The 16,143-nt window shown below is 38.8% G+C and overlaps 1 protein-coding gene across 1 annotated transcript in view; it reads left to right on the top strand.

Annotated features, from left to right (window-relative positions):
- The window catches only part of LOC149000079 (uncharacterized), a 36,854-nt gene that overhangs the window by 831 nt on the left and 19,880 nt on the right, over nucleotides 1-16,143 (top strand). The window contains exon 2 of the mRNA XM_089139679.1: nucleotides 8,891-8,981. Coding sequence (XP_088995805.1) covers nucleotides 8,891-8,981 — 91 coding nt within the window. The remainder of the gene's footprint in view (nucleotides 1-8,890; nucleotides 8,982-16,143) is intronic.

The following is a 16,143-nucleotide window of genomic DNA, read 5'->3' as shown; positions in this document are numbered from 1 at the left end:
CTACACATGTTCTAGCTTCCTGATTACAAAGGATGATAAAATCTTGTCTGAAGTTGGTGTTGGAAACGGGAGTCTGTAGTGTCAACATTTTTTTTTATGTAACTAGCTGTCGTTAAAGCTCATGATATCTTCAGGATGATGGACATTCTGTAATTATTTTTTGTTATCTGAAGACAGTTCCGTTTACAAAGGAACATGATTCAGGGATGAAACATCTAATCCATATGTAAGACAGTCTTTGATGATCTTCTGTATCAGCTGGGTTGGCAGTTTCTGCGGTTCTTAATTTGTTTCTAGGCCTTTTTGGCATCAAATTAATGGGCTAGTTAATTGTAAATTGGCGGGTAGTTTCCTTTCTTCAATAAGCTATATTCGATATTGTACCTGATAAAAAGCCTAACTTGTGTATCCCTTCCTAAATGCTTCTCCTATGGTTAATCTAGTCCTGCCTTTGACTCTTTTAGTCCCTTCAGTCTAAATCAAATCACTTTTCCATGGTGGAGGATCCAATGGAAATTGTCATATGTGGTATGCGGTTTCATCATTGCGATGTGGGTGACCAAATTTGTTGTCTGCACATGCCCTACCTCAGACAACATTCTCCTATCTAATCATTAAATGAGGCTACTTCCAGCTCAACTCTAATATGTTCATTCTTGACTCTATTATTCCTAGTTGGCCACATGTTGATCTCAACATCCTCATCTCCGCTATGCTTATTTTATTTATATGATTCATCTTAACTGCACAACCTTTGCATGATACATCCTTATGACAATCCTAGACAAATTCTTCTTGAGCTTTAAAGTAATTTGTTAATCACACAGCATTTGAGAGAAACTCTTGACTTCATCCGTTCAATTATAACTGTCTGGGCAACGCCATCCTCAATGTGACCTTTTCCATCTGTTATTGAGATCAAATATAAAATAGTCACTTTGTGGGATTCTTCCGTAGCAATATTTACCACCTCATTAACTGTCCTAGAGTGGCTATAGGTATACATATTTATGACCTTGCTTTTAAGGTTGATCTCTATAACCCTAATTGTTATTCCCTTCTGTTTTCTTGTAAACCAAACAATATCGTCAGCAGAATGCATACACCAAAGAACTTCAACTTATGTTTCGCTATGTGCGGTTGTGTCGCACAATAAGCCTTTCCCAACTAAATGGCGCCTACTGCCCTCCAACTTCTCCTGCGTGCCGCTCTATCCTTTCCACCACTTCTCCGGTTTCTGGTCTCCCCTGCTCTTCGTTCCTTCTTGGTTATTCCTTCTCCGCCGCTTTTGGTCTCCGTTGCGTGGCCGTCCCCTCCGACTTTCTCGCTTATCCTTTGGGCCTCCCGCCACTCTTTTCGTTTCTTATCTTTCCATCCTGTTTTGCCACTCTCCATCTTGCATTCTCTTTCTGCTCGTTTTCTTGTTCTTTTCCCCCCTTTGCCCGTCTCTCTTCCCGTCCTTTTTCCTTTGCTTTTGGTCCATCCTCCCGTCCCTCTCCACTTCTCCCCCTTTTTTTCTTTGGGCCTCATCTTCTTCACCTCTTTCTTTGTTGCCTGGTCCTCATCCTCGGTCTCTTTTCGTCGTATCACCCTTCTCTCTCCCGTCTGCTGTTACCTGTATTCTCTTCGATCTCTGTTTGCCTTTTGTTCCGCTACTCTCCTGATTCTTTTGGTATTATCCCCACTTGGGTCTCATCAATCACACATATCATCCCGCATCCCGGGGCCTCATCTTGTGTCTTTGGTTATTCATCCTTACCGGTCATGATTGGGCTTGTTGACCCTGTGTGCCCCGTTTCGGTTCCTTACTTTGTCCCCCCTGTTCTCACTAGTCACCGACCATCTCTATCCTTAACTATATCTACTTTTACTTGCACCTTCTTTTCTCGTACTTGCCTTCGCTCTGGGACTCTATCTGCTTTTTCGGTCTTCCTTGGTCTTTCCTACTTTTCTATACCTTTCCATAGTCTCCTATTGTATAGCCTCCGTTGTAGATCTTCCCGCTACCCTTGGTTCTCCGCGTGTTGTGTCTCCCGGGTTTCATTATTCTCTCCCATTTTCATCGTTGGCTCTCTTTATGCCTCTATGTTATTCCTTTGAATATCTCCTTTATTTTTGTATTGGACCCAACACTTCTCCTCCATCTCGGCTTTCCTTGTGCTCTATCTTATTACAACTTAGTCACCAACTGTCCTGGGTTCCTAGCTCTTCCATACTTCATTGGGATTTCATCGGCCTTGTGTCTTGCCGGTTTCATCCTCCTTGCTTCTTTTACCTCGGACATCGATTCTCGTATATGTTCGGCACCGTGCCTTGGTGGTGTAATCGTCCGAAACATGTGCTTGAGTGCTCTTTGTAACTGAGTGGTTTCCCATCTTTTCTTAATATCCTCCTCACAACTAATACTTTACCATCTCCATTTTTAATACATCTAACATGGTCGATCTCTACTCTTCCTATCCCTCATCTTAGCTATCTTATAATGTTTTCCCCTTCCTTTGTGCCCAACTTATTGTTACTCTTCATACTTTCTTTCCCTTGCTTTTCCCGAATTTTCTTAGCTTCATTTCTATCTAACCTATACCTTTGAAGTCCTCACATCCTTGTTCTTTGCCTGTCTTACTAGCCTTTTTATTCCTAATGGCGCTTGAACCTCACTATCCCACCACCCGTCTCTCATAGTGGATCTTTCCTTTTGATTCACCTGCATCCTTGCCACCTTCTTATACCTAGCCATCTCATTCCCTTGCATTGGTTCCCCTTTATCCCATTTTCCTTGTTTGCTACTTCATTACGGGATTTGGTACTCTCCTTTCAATTCCACCATCTTATTCGGGTTGTTTACCTTAGACCTTTTATGTGTTCTTGGGACTGCACTATCCAGACCACGTCTGTTGTGCGTTGCTTTCCCCGGTATCCCTGCTCCTTGCACACAATCTATCGTCCTTCAGTTGGAAGAATCTTTTGGCTTCTGCTGTCCACTTTTGAGTATTAATGCTCATCTCTCTTTTTGGTGTATTTATAATGATGATCAGCGTGCAAATCCAATTGAATCCCCTCGTCATTCCTTTCTCCAAACCATACCTCCATGACACTCTCATATCCTCTTTGATCTTTTCCAATTGTCCATTTAAATCACCTCCTATGATATCTTTTCTCCTGCATTTCTTGTAGTAATCCACCCATATTTTCCCAAATTCTAGCTTTAGACTTTCATCTAGTCCTACTGGGTGCATATGCACAAATTATATTTCGAACTCTTTCTCCATTCAGCTTGTAGCAATAATCCTATCACCCACTCTTTTAACATCCACCACATCATTTTTAAATCTTTATCCACTATTATACCCACTCCATTTTTATTTGTTTTATCCCCTATACCAAGTTTAAGTCATCCAACTCTTTGGCTTTTTACCCCTCCATCTAGTCTCTTGAATGCAGCTACATTAATCCTTCTTCTCCTCATAACATCTATCAATTCTAGCTCTTACCGTTAGAGATCCTATGTTCCAAGATGCCAATCTAATCCTATGCTTATGGACTAGCTTCTTTACCCCTCGTCCCGGCGCGGGACCCTTGCCTACTTATCACCGCATCCGGGCGCCGTGCGCGCGTCGCGGGGGCGCCCTGCTCCCTTGCCCACTTATCACTCACCCGGGCCTGTGTGCGCGTCGCTTCTTTTGTCGGGCGCCCTGCTGCTTTTATCATATAGGTCGAATCCATGGGTTTGGCTGTTTTTCCGGTGCCGGCTGCCGCCCGCCCAACCCTCCTCCTTTCCGGGCTTGGGCCGGCAGCCCCGGTTAAAGAACTTCAACTTATGTGCTTCTAGTTAAATCATCTGTGAAAAGTGCAGCAAATTAGGGTTGATCTGTGGTATGACCCAATTTGAACTTGGTTTTTCACTACCATGACCTAGTTCTTCTAGTCACTGGACTATCATACATATCTTTAATAATGTCCACGTGTTTACGTGATACATTCGCTTCTCCATTATTTGACATATTAACTTTCTAGGGACTTTATCTAGGCTTTTTCTATGTCAATAGACCATATGCAGATCATTCCTCCTTTTTTCCATGATTCTTTTTGGTAGAAAATAGCTTCCATCATGGATCTTCCTTGATTAAACCAATTTAATTCTCCAAAATAGTAATTTCCTTTCTCAGGTGGGTTTCAATAATCCCCTCATGTTGTCTCATCCCTTAGCTTTATGCTTCTCTACCACAGTTCTAGGTCTTGTCATCAAGGTCTTGGAATTTTTCTCCATGACAGCTACTGAGATAAACCACTACTGACGTATAAAATATATGAGGTTTCAGCTGAAACGTGGGCTTAAATTTAGATACTGCCTAAGTGTTGGCTATGCTTTAATTACTTAGTCTCAATGAGAAAGGGTCTAAATCTTGTCTTGTTTCACCCTGGCTTCTTGAGAATTTTAGAATCATTTCTTATTTATAACAGTTATCATTTTATTCATATAAGCAAATGCTACCATTTTTAATCCATTAAAAGTAGTGGGAAAAAAATATCAAATTGATATGGTAAAAACCAACTCCCCAGTTGAAGAACAAAAACTGGAATAATGTGGGTGTTTTTCTCAGTCTGAGTATTCCATAACTTTAACTTGATAAAATGTTGCTAATTCAATGATTTTTTTTTTTAAAATTTTTAATCTGACTTATCATGAAGGAGCTACGCTTTTGTCAAATCTTATTTCATATGTGCAATTACTCATTAAAATTGTCTTGAACATCAATAAATTTTTAGACACCAAAATGGAATATCATTTTCTGATCTTTTGATTTTTAGCAATATTTGATCATTTTAAGATTTATGAAATTCTTTGATTTGAGGAAAACCATCAGCATTTGGAAGTTGAAAGATTCATGTAATATGAAAAATCTAAATTTTGCTCTTGAATTGGGTTATTATTTTTTATCTTGTTGGAATTTATTTTTTATTAACTATCTTAGTGGATTCAAATAAGGGGTATTTCCTTATTCATGAATAATATCTTAAGTTAATGAAATCACATATATAATAAAAAATTACTTATTCTCCATTGGGATCCCATTTAAGCTTCAAGATTTACTTTGAGCTTTGTAAAAGATTCATTTACCTGGGACACCCTAATTAAATTGAGAACCTCTTTCTCCAACATCTACCTGATGAGTATAATCCTATTCAACTCTTCTAACATCCACTACTTCATTCTTTAGATCTTTGTCCACTATTATGCCCATTCTGTTGGAGTTAGATGTTGGATTCGTTAGGGATTATTTGGATTAGCATGCAAAATTTGGTTCTCTTCCTCTCTTTATTTTAGGAAGTTGAGTAGATATGTAGGGGATTTTGCTTGGGACCAAATTGTCTCTCTTAAAGGGTACAGAACCAGACTACCAGAGGATGTTGATGGCAGAAAATAAAAATAACAAGGGAAACAAGGATAACAGTAGCAGCAGACTAGAAGAGGCCGTGAAAAAGAGACTAGAACAGAGAGCAGAATTAAAAGGAGTTGAGCCTGAGTCAGGGATTGATCAAAAAAGAACTAGAACAAATGTGAGAATGAATGTGCTTCAACATAGAGTAAACTCAATGTTGATCCATTCCAATCTCAACCTATGAGCTCATTGCACAGTTTCATGTACTTGAAGAAAAATGAAACCCAACTGAAAAGGAAACCTACTCAAAGTTGGAAATCAACTAAAGCAAGAAACAAACGGAAATAGAAACTAAAAAATTTAGCCTTGACCCTAGAGTTTTTTTTTATCACATTTGGCAGCCACCAGCAAGGACGTGCAGGAAAGTTTCTGCAATAGGAATGGTCTTCCACATAGCAACGTTCATAGCAGGTATATTTGGAGTGGTTCCCTACTTTGCTAAGTTCAATTTTACTCATTTCAATGGAGGAGACTGCATTACTAGTTGGGTTTGCTGAGTCAAACAACTCTTTGATTTTCAGCATACACCAGAAGATGAATGGGTACCTCCAGCCACCTATCACCTTGAAGATTGCAGTTATGTTTTAAACTATTAAATGAGGAAAAACGAACTGTTACCTGTGAAGCTGATGGCAGGCTGCATTCATTGTATGGGCCTGCCAATTATGGTTAACTTGTTTGGAGATCTTACAAAGCTGATACATAATGGGACTGTAAGAGATTACCCAAACGCAGGTTTGATAGGCTACTGAGTCAGTCATAGAAGATAATAGGTAAACAAGGAGGCTACTTTTTCAGTGGCTTTAGAGATTTCCTTAGAGTGGATGTGCAATTTTTGAAACCCCACATCCTTATTAGTTTCAATAGGTATGGGTTGGTTGCATGAAGCCTGCAGTGAATCCTGAGCAGTTACAATAAGGATGATTCTGTCAGCCAATCAATGCCTCAAAATCCAGCTAAAAAGATGACCTAGGCTGAATTGCTAGAGAGGCAAGCCCAGGTCTTCCTTATGGTTGCAAACAAGAATTCTATCTTGGACATCATTGCAGAAGAGTATTTTTAATTGAGGCTTGTAGAGAAGAAGAGGATGACGGTGTAGTCATAGTGGTCATGACTGAAGGAATGGTTATTGCATTGTGGACAATGACTGATCTTAAGGTGCAGTTGAATGTTATGTTACTTAAATTTTCCTTTTTGTTTCCCTCTAATTAATATACTAGGGGAATGATGTGGGACTCTTGTACAAGTTCGAGTGTTGTGTCAATGTGGAGTCTATTGCTCTTGTTACCTTTTGAGTAGTGGATGATAGGAATGGTTAGTATGTTAACATTGGGTTTAGATTTGGGTTAGTGGTTATTTTTTTACATTTTGACTTGTTATTGTTGGAGTGCTAAAAGTGTTCAAATTTCTTATTTATTTAAGAGTGAACAAAGAAAGGTAATCAACTTCATAGTTATAAAGGTGTCCGACACCCAACTTGCATGGTTGTGGGTGTGCAGCTATGCCACCTTGTTGGTGTTGACTTGCTTTTCGAGCCCCTCCAACTGCCACGGTCGCACTGTCACCTTGTTAAGTCTGGTCAAGTTTTATTCTAATCTAAGACCTTGGTCTTAGTCTGGAGCTTGGTTATTTCCCAAAAATAACAATTATCGTCTTGATTGTATCATTGCAGCCTCTCTTTCTTTCTCTATGCAGCTCTTCATTCTATTGTTGCTTGGCAATATAGGGAAATCTAAGAAAGTAAAGTGGTCAAAGAGGATTCAATCCAGGACCTTTTTGGGGATCCTATCATGTTTGAGTCATTTGTTTTTGAAAATCTGCTTACCTAGTGATCTTCTGAACTATTGAACGCTACCATATTGTCAAGTGAAATGAAGATGAATATGATGCGGAGTTGTTAAAATGGGTTCCAGTTGAAAACAGTGAAGGGAAGTCATTTTGTCATGTCAAAGTGAAGATGAAAACCATGAAGGGAAGTTAGCCATTGAGATCAAAGTTAAGGTTGGCTTGCTTACAGTTGGAGATGGCAAGCCAACCAAGGGTTTTGGATCAGGCGATGAATTTCCGATGTTCAAACTTTGCATCAGAGCTCAACCTAAGCTCACTTCAATAAGAACTGGAGCTTCTGTAGCAACAACTTCTAGACAGATAGGTAGATCAAGATGCGATGTGTTAGTTTATTAGAGAATGTGACGTATGATTGATCCCTTGAATTTTAACTGGTTCTCAGTATGTAATTGGCTGTTCTTAGTCATAGACAGGTTTATGAAATTCGTTAGAAGCTTTTCTTTGAGTTTACTTTCATATCTCTTGCTGGAGTGATGAGAAGGGTGAGGACCTTGCTGTTGAGAGCTAAACACCTAGGGCTGAAGGAGCCTTGTTGCTATAGTGAGCTAAATCCATCTATCACCATTCTCTATTCTCTTTTATTTCTATTTTTTTATTTTTTATTTTTACTTCTAATTCTCCGATTTGTGGGTTTAATTGGGGTTATGTTATCCTGGATCTTAAACTTACATTTGAATATGGTCATTACATCTTCTATTAGATTTGTTCATGTACATTTCCATCGTATTTACTGTTACCTGCAGAGTGGTTCTTAGGTGTACTTTCTTTGTATTATTTCTGCCCCATTTCATACATATTGCAATAAATTTCTTTAGATCTCTTCTCCTCTTACATTTCAACAATCATTGTGGCCAGGGGCGGAGCCATGATTCAACTTTTTTTTTTTGAGGGGGGGGGGGGCAATAATGTGAGTCTGGATCCTCTCCTCGTTGGAGGAACACTGACGCTTTTTCACCCCACATATTGTGTGGGGCCCATGTAAGACTCCCGGGTTTCCATCTCTAAATTATTTTAGCATACTCAGAATATATAAATGTATATTTTAACACAATTATGAGTAAATTATTAGAAGTATATTGAAATAAAGCATGAGGATACAAGAGATTTGTTAAAGTTTAAAAACTTTAAAAATTCATGAAACTGTAAACTTTAAAAATTTCAAGATTAAATTGATGAGAAAAACAGAATATCTTAGGTGGTTAAGACTTAATATTGAAATTTTTATTAGGAGGGATCGAAAGTTTTGGGATTCATGAGTTAGTTTCTAATTGGGTTTCAATTGTTTCTTCTTTAAAAATAGGGTTTTAATTCTAACCCTTGGATAATTGTTGAGAATGACCTTCCTACCCATTTTCTTTACACTCAAAATTATTTCCAATATGAGAGAGGGGGGAGGGGTAATGATATTTCACACTTGGAAAGAGAAAAACAAGGGAAAATAAAGAGATTTAAGAGAAAATTTAGAAAAATTGAAGAGGGCCATGGCCCCCCGGCCCCTTCAGAGCTCCACCCCTGATCACGGCTTTATTCTATTCTTTGTTTGATTTTGTGGGCACTGAAGCTTCTTTTGTTAATTATTTTTCTAAATTGAGCTGATTTAGGTTGTTATGCTCGGCTTGGATGCTGCTGGTAAAACAACTATACTATACAAACTGCACATTGGAGAAGTACTGTCAACTGTTCCAACAATTGGTAGGACTCTTGATCATGGCAACTTCTTTATTTATCCTGACTTGCGTTTCTTGCTCTTATTCATGGGTGATGCTCTAAAATTCAGATATTTGGATCAAATTTTTTTTGGCTGGTTTGTATATGTATTAAGTTTCTTTTGCACACGACTGGCCTATTCAGGCTTATCCAGGTATCATTCTTGTAGATGGTTCAACTGGATGAAGTTAAATATTCATTTGATGAACAGTCTTATCGTATATAAAATCATTTGATGAAGCATGTCTAGGTCTTTGATGATTGGCTTATCCAGGTATCATTCTTGTATATGGTTCAACTGGATAAAGTTAAATATTCATTTGATTAACAGTCGTATCATATATAAAATCATTTGATGAAGCATGTCTTGGTCTTTGATGATTGACCACATAGCATTAGCTTCTCTTGAACTAGAATGTCGAATGTTGTATAGATTAGCTTTTCTTGAACTAGCATGTTAAATGTTGTATAGACTAACATTTGCACGTTGTCAGATGGTATGCCTGTCTAATTTTAGTGATGTAAGAGATCTGGGTATTGTAGCTGGATAGTCAATCAACAGTTAACAGCCATTGCCAGTCATAACATGATTGTCCATAACATACAGATTGAAATATTAACTAGAAAGCCAATAACCATGATTTGCAATGAGCAGAGTTGTTCAGCTAGGTCAAAACAGGTAATTTTGCTCAAATGAGGGATAGGGTTCAATGGTAGGGTAGGATTAAGTTGTTGGAGGGGAGTCTTATCTGTGTAGGATGGATTGAGTTGTAATGGTTGAAAGCAGGAGGGTGAATTTGTTGCAGGTTGGTGTTAAGGTTTGGGATTTTTGAAAGAGGAAGATGAAATCTATGATAGTCAGGGATGTAGCTTGGATTGAATTTCCTATATAGGGACGGGAAGGCTCGATCTAAAATGGGAGGGTCCTGCTGGCTGGTTTGGGCACTCTGACAATCAGGTTTGGGGATGAAGTTCAGACTTAAGAGATGGTGAAATTTTAAGGTTTGGCTGTTGAGAAGGTTAGAAGAATGGTAGGGGTTGGATGGACCAAACTTAGTATTGTTAATGAAATAAGTGTAGGCTTATATAAGTGGTCTATTACATTGGAAGAAAACTAATGAGATCAAATGCCTGACATGTTTATAAAACCGAACACTAATTTTTTTTTCCTGAAAGAGCATGTTTCAACCATTGTTTGAGGTCTCACTAGATCTCAGCGACATCTCAGGATCTCAAAAACTTGAGGCAAGTTCCACAATCCCCCAACTCAACAAGTCGTGTTGAGATCCTGCAGTATCGACTCAACTCTCTCGGTGCTTTGACACCAACTTCTTCCCAGCTGTGTTTCTTGGGTTTTTGCTCAATTTTTGTTCAGAAACCTACCGGAGGTTCACCTGCAACACTTTTATACTCTCCTTAGCTAATCTTTTCAACAAACAATCAACAACAATTAAGGGATTTTTAGGTGTTTTTCAAGGAAGGTGTTTTGTTTTTCCAAACTTTATTTTTTTTATTCTGTTAGGATTGAATCTTGGAGAAATCACTCAATGAAAGAGAAGAAGCAAAAATGAACAAATTTTTTTTATGTAGGAACTTCTTTAGGGGAAGATAAAGGAAACCATGGCCACCAACAATCCACTAATCTCATTTGTCAAAATCAGTTACATGGGAGAGGAAGTTACATATTTATATCAAAACCCTAATCCAATATATAATCAACACTGTACACCTCTCAGGGTTATTTGGGCTGCTGGATAATGAATCAAAATGCTTTTTGGGCTCCTCCAAAATAATTTTTGACATAAAGCTCACACAGCCCTCATAAACTCGGTCTTTGCTCGCTTGTAGGAGAACAACAATCACACCGCGAGCTCTGTTCACTGTGGGGGGTTGTTGCCCCCTGCTACCCCCTGCATATACATAGAACCACACCCACATACATAACATTTTTCAAATAATATGTTCTACACTTGGTGTTCAACATCATTGAATCTACACACAAAACCAATCCCACATAGATTGAATCTATGTTGAACATCTCTCTTCGATCTACAAATTCATGGAGAAAAAATTCATGATGCTTGTCCTCTACTCTATGATGTTGTAATGTTCTATTGAGTACTGATTTGGATGGAACCATGAACAATTTAAGCTGTTTGATCATTGATGTATGTTATCACTATAAACCTTTCTGTTTTCATTTATATCAATTAATGGTTGTGCATTTCATGTATTATAAGATTTCATGTTCATTCCTTCAGCACTTCAGTTTCAAAGTTATGGTCGTGTTGGAACCAACACTTGTCTTCTCACAAATCTAAGGCCACCACTATTTTTAGAAGGCCTAAAATAGGCTAAATACTAAGTTTCAGCCTAACTTTACCCCGAAAACCCACTGAGATGGGTCTTGGAGTTCACTCAAGTTGGTCTGTTTTTCTTTTTACCTGATCTTGGCCAAGATCTTGGTTTTCTGGCTGGCTGAGATCAGGCCTGAGTTTGAAGCATGGTCTCAATTATGAATCTGCATCAGTCCAATCTGATAATGATACTTAAAACTATTCTGTAAGCATCATATAGGGTTCTTTATATATCAGTATGGTTTATTTAGAGGTTTCCTATTTCCTGCTAAAAGTTCCTAGACAAGTTAAGAGTCCTAAGAAAATATTCATTCACTTCACCAAAATGGAGAAACAAATTTATAATTGGTTCAACATTGGACCACCAAAATCAAAGTAGATCTAGATCTTCTTACTTAGACCATAAATCAATCCCACCCAAAAACAGCCGCAATGGGTTGCTGCACCCTAACCGAAAGCAGGGTATTTAACCAGAAGTTTGTGGCAGTGACCTACCATGAAGGAAAAGATGTTTTTAAGAAAACCTTGATGGAGACTCCTTTAGCACGCCTTTTGATGAGTTGGCTATGATACCTTGTAAATTGGCAAGAATGAAAGAGAGAGAGAGAGAGAGAGAGAGAGAGAGAGAGGCGGGAAGCACTCAAGGCGGACCCCCACCGCGCGCCACCAATGGAAAGGAACCGTGAACTGTTAGGAAAGGGCAATTTGGGAAATGACAGATCCATCGAGTGCACTAACTCTCGATAGGAAAAAGAGGCGGTAGTTAAGAGTTTTATACCAATCGAAATTGGTTGATGCTTTCCTATATAGAATATACTTGTAAATTAGCCTATATAAAGTGATATTATTTTGAGGAGAGCTCACGAGTTCTATTTGAGCCTCCACAACTAAATCGTGGCTTCCATCTTCTCTTCTCCCTCATTCTTCCCCTTATTCTTTCTCAAAATAACATGGTATCAGAGCTGTAGTAATTCTTATTCAATTCTAAGAATTACTAGTACAAACAGTTGATTAGGGAAAGAAATTGTACGTGGTGTGAGAGTCGTTTGCAGAAAATAAAGGGATGCAGTTACGCTGCACTTGTTGGTGATTTTTATTTTGATGCAGCTCCTTATTGAAGATCGGTGACTGGTATTGAAGATCGGTGCAAGAGATTGCCCATGATTATGTCAGATCTGCATTTTTTCAGGTACGAATAAACTGCGTTTTTTTTAGATATATTTCATTTTTTGATTTGGGGCTGAGGAAGAGTGTCTGTAGTCCTCCTCACTCTCGATCTGTTTAGAGTTGAGAGAATAACCAATCTTTGGAGAAGAAGCAGCCGCCTGGAGTAGTCGCCGGTCTTGTGACTTTTCGCTTCCGACGCTGTTTGAGATCAGAGAGAGAGAGAGAGAGAGAGAGAAAGAGAAGAGTGACCTGCGACGCTGCTTTAGACCAGAAACTGGTGTGATTTTTCCGATTGTTGCTCTAGATCAGAAAGAGAGAGTGAGAGAGAGAGAGAGAGAGAGAGAGAGAGAGAGTCTTCGTGAAAGAGAAGAGTGACCTGCGGTAAACCAAGTTCGATTGGTTTTAACTTGATTTTAATTTGTTTTCTGGTTCGGTTGGTTCAAGTGGTCCAAATTCGATTGGTATTGGTTTGTTTTCTGGTTTGGTTGGCTCAAGTGGTTATGAGATTAATCTGATTCTGGGATTAATCTGGAAATTATTCTGATTTTATTTCTGATTTCTGATCTCTAATTCTGATTTCTAGGATTTGATTTTAATTGTGTTGGATATGGGAGAAACTTCAAATAAAAATACCATGACTGAAATTATTTCTTCATCCTCTCATCGGTTAACTGAGAAGAAATTGGAGGGTGGATCAAATTTCCACCAATGGAGGGCTATAGTTAAAATTGTTCTTACTGGACGGGGACAAATATATCATTTGACTAAGACTGTACCTAAAGATGATGATATTTGGGCAATTGTTGATGCACGAATACTTGGGCAGATGTTTAATTCCTTGGCCGATAATATTATAGATTTGGTTACTCACTTACAAACTGTGAAGGAATTATGGGAGTATTTGAATGTGTTGTATTCTGGTTAGAATAATCTGGCTAGAATCTACGAATTGTCCTAGGAATTTTATCGAGTAGATAGGAAAGGTAGAGATATTACCCAATATTTTGCAGATTTTAAAAGAATGTATGAATAACTAAACTCTATTCTACTTATCTCCTCTGATATCAAAACTATGCAAAATCAAAGAGAGCAATTAGCTGTTATGGGTTTCTTGGGAGGTCTTGGAAAGGAGTTTGAGGCAGTTAGAGCACAGATTCTTGGTAGTGATCATGTACCCACATTAGCTGACACATTTTCAAGAGTTCTTCGTGTTGCAAGGGAGAGTACCAATAACTCTACAGAAAATTCAGCTTTGGCAATAGTTTCTCGAGGCACTTCTAGAGGACATGCCCCTGGTGGACAGAATATAGGACGAACTCGAGGAAATAATACTGGAAAATATCCAGGTTCACACAACTCTACTGACAGTACAGGACAAGTTAAGACTTGTTATCATTGTGGTCGTCCAGGACATATTCAACGATATTGTTGGAAGCTTTATGGGAAGCCCCCACACATGGCGAATGCAATCATCACCTCTGAATTAGCATCTCCAACTACTACTGTTCATCCTGAGGGTAAGACTGTAAAGATGACTGAGGCAGATTATATTCGTTTCACTCAGTTTCAGGCCACTCAACCACAATCAGCCGCTGCCACCCTTGTTCAGACAGGTAATGCTATTGCTTGCCTTTCAACCACATCTTGCCCATGGATCATTGATTCAGGAGCTTCTGATCATATGACCGGGGCTACAGGTATATTTTCCTCTTTTGTTCCATCATCTTCTTTGGTTACACTTGCTGATGGCTCTCATATTAATGTTAAAGGAGTGGGTACAGTTCAACTCACTCCATCCATTACCCTATCCTCAGTTCTTTACGTACCAAATTTGCCATTTAACTTATTATCTGTTCATAAATTTACCTCCACTAATAACTGTTTGGTGAAATTCTTTCCTGGATATTGTTTATTTCAGGATCTTACGACGAAGAAGATGCTTGGTAGAGGACGTATGTCTGGGGGGTTGTATCTATTCGAGGAGATATCCTCTATTGCTTGTTCTAGTATTTCCATTCCCCATCAAATACATTGTCGGTTGGGGCATCCCTCTTTGGAAAACCTAAAATTGGTAGATAAACATTTTCATTCTCTTTCTAAGTTGGACTGTGAGTCTTGTCAATTTGGAAAACTTCATCGTGTGAGTTTTCCTCCTCGTATAAATAACAGATCAGATCACCCTTTCTCTCTAGTTCATTCTAATGTGTGGGGACCATGTTCTGTTAGTTCTACTTCAGGTTACAGATACTTTGTTACATTTGTGGATGACTTTTCAAGAGTCATTTGGGTTTATTTAATGAAAAATCGTTCAGAATTATTTGAAATATTTTGCAATTTTGTTATTGAAATTTGTACTCAATTTGGTGTTCCTATTCGTACTTTTCGTAGTGATAATGCCAAAGAATATTTCTCTGATCCTTTTTGTAAATTTATGGTTTCTAATGGGATTCTTCACCAATCCTCCTGTGTTGATACTCCTCAACAAAATGGGGTTGCAGAAAGAAAAAATAGACACTTATTGGAGGTCACCCGTTCTCTCTTATTTGAGATGAAGGTTCTTAAATCCTTTTGGGCTGATGCAGTTTCAACTGCTTGTTATCTTATTAACAGGATGCCTTCATCTGTCTTAAAAGGTGGCATTCCTCATTCTCTCCTATTTCCTTCATCTCCCTTATTTACTTTGCCTCTTGGTGTATTTGGTTGTGTATGTTACATTCGTAATCATCGCCCAGGGATCTCTAAACTTGATCCTCGTGCACTTTAAGTGTATTTTTGTGGGGTACTCTCGTACTCAAAAGGGATATCGTTGTTATTCTTCTGACTTACGAAGATATTTTGTTACTGCAGATGTGTCATTTTTTGAGTCCACTCTTTTTTCTACTGAATCTCATAGTTTAACTGACCTAAATGATGATTTCTGTATTTTTCAAAGTGTGTTTCCACAGGGTACAGTTCCTTCACCTCCACCTCCGCCAGACATCACCAAAGTGTACATGCGCCGTCCAAAACCACCGGCTCCCCCCTGCACATATGGTCTCTACCTCCCGTGCCGACTTCGTCTATTGATCCTACGGACGTTCCTGCCACATCTGACCTTGATATTCCAATTGCTCTTCGGAAGGGTACTCGTTCTTGTGTTCAGTATCCCATCTCTAACTTTATTTCATATTCTACTTTATCACCTGGATTCTCTACTGCTCTATCTACTATAGAGACTTATCCTATTCCTAAGAATGTTCTTGAAGCCTTGTCTAATCCTGGGTGGGTCAGTGCAATGAACAAAGAATTACAAGCCTTAGAGGACAATCAGACTTGGGGTCTTGTGCCTTTACCCTCAGGAAAGAAAGCTATTGGTTGTAGGTGGATATTCACTGTGAAAGTTAATCCTGATGGTTCTTTAGTTCACCTGAAAGCTCGTCTCGTTGCCAAGGGCTATGCCCAAGTTTATGGCGTAGATTATGTTGATACTTTTTCGCCTGTTGCCAAGCTTACTTCCATCCGCATTTTAATCTCTTTTGCCGCTACCTCCCAGTGGCCCTTGTTTCAGTTGGATGTGAAGAATGCCTTCCTTCATGGAGATCTGCATGAGGAAGTGTATATGGAGCAACCACCTGGGATTGTTG

This window comes from Hakea prostrata, chromosome 11 (genome assembly GCF_041222555.1).
Source record: "Hakea prostrata isolate BN-2017 chromosome 11, UWA_Hpros_2, whole genome shotgun sequence".
Classification (NCBI taxonomy): domain Eukaryota; kingdom Viridiplantae; phylum Streptophyta; class Magnoliopsida; order Proteales; family Proteaceae; genus Hakea; species Hakea prostrata.
Note: the sequence above shows the minus strand (reverse complement) of the source record. Positions and strands in the feature narration are given on the sequence as shown.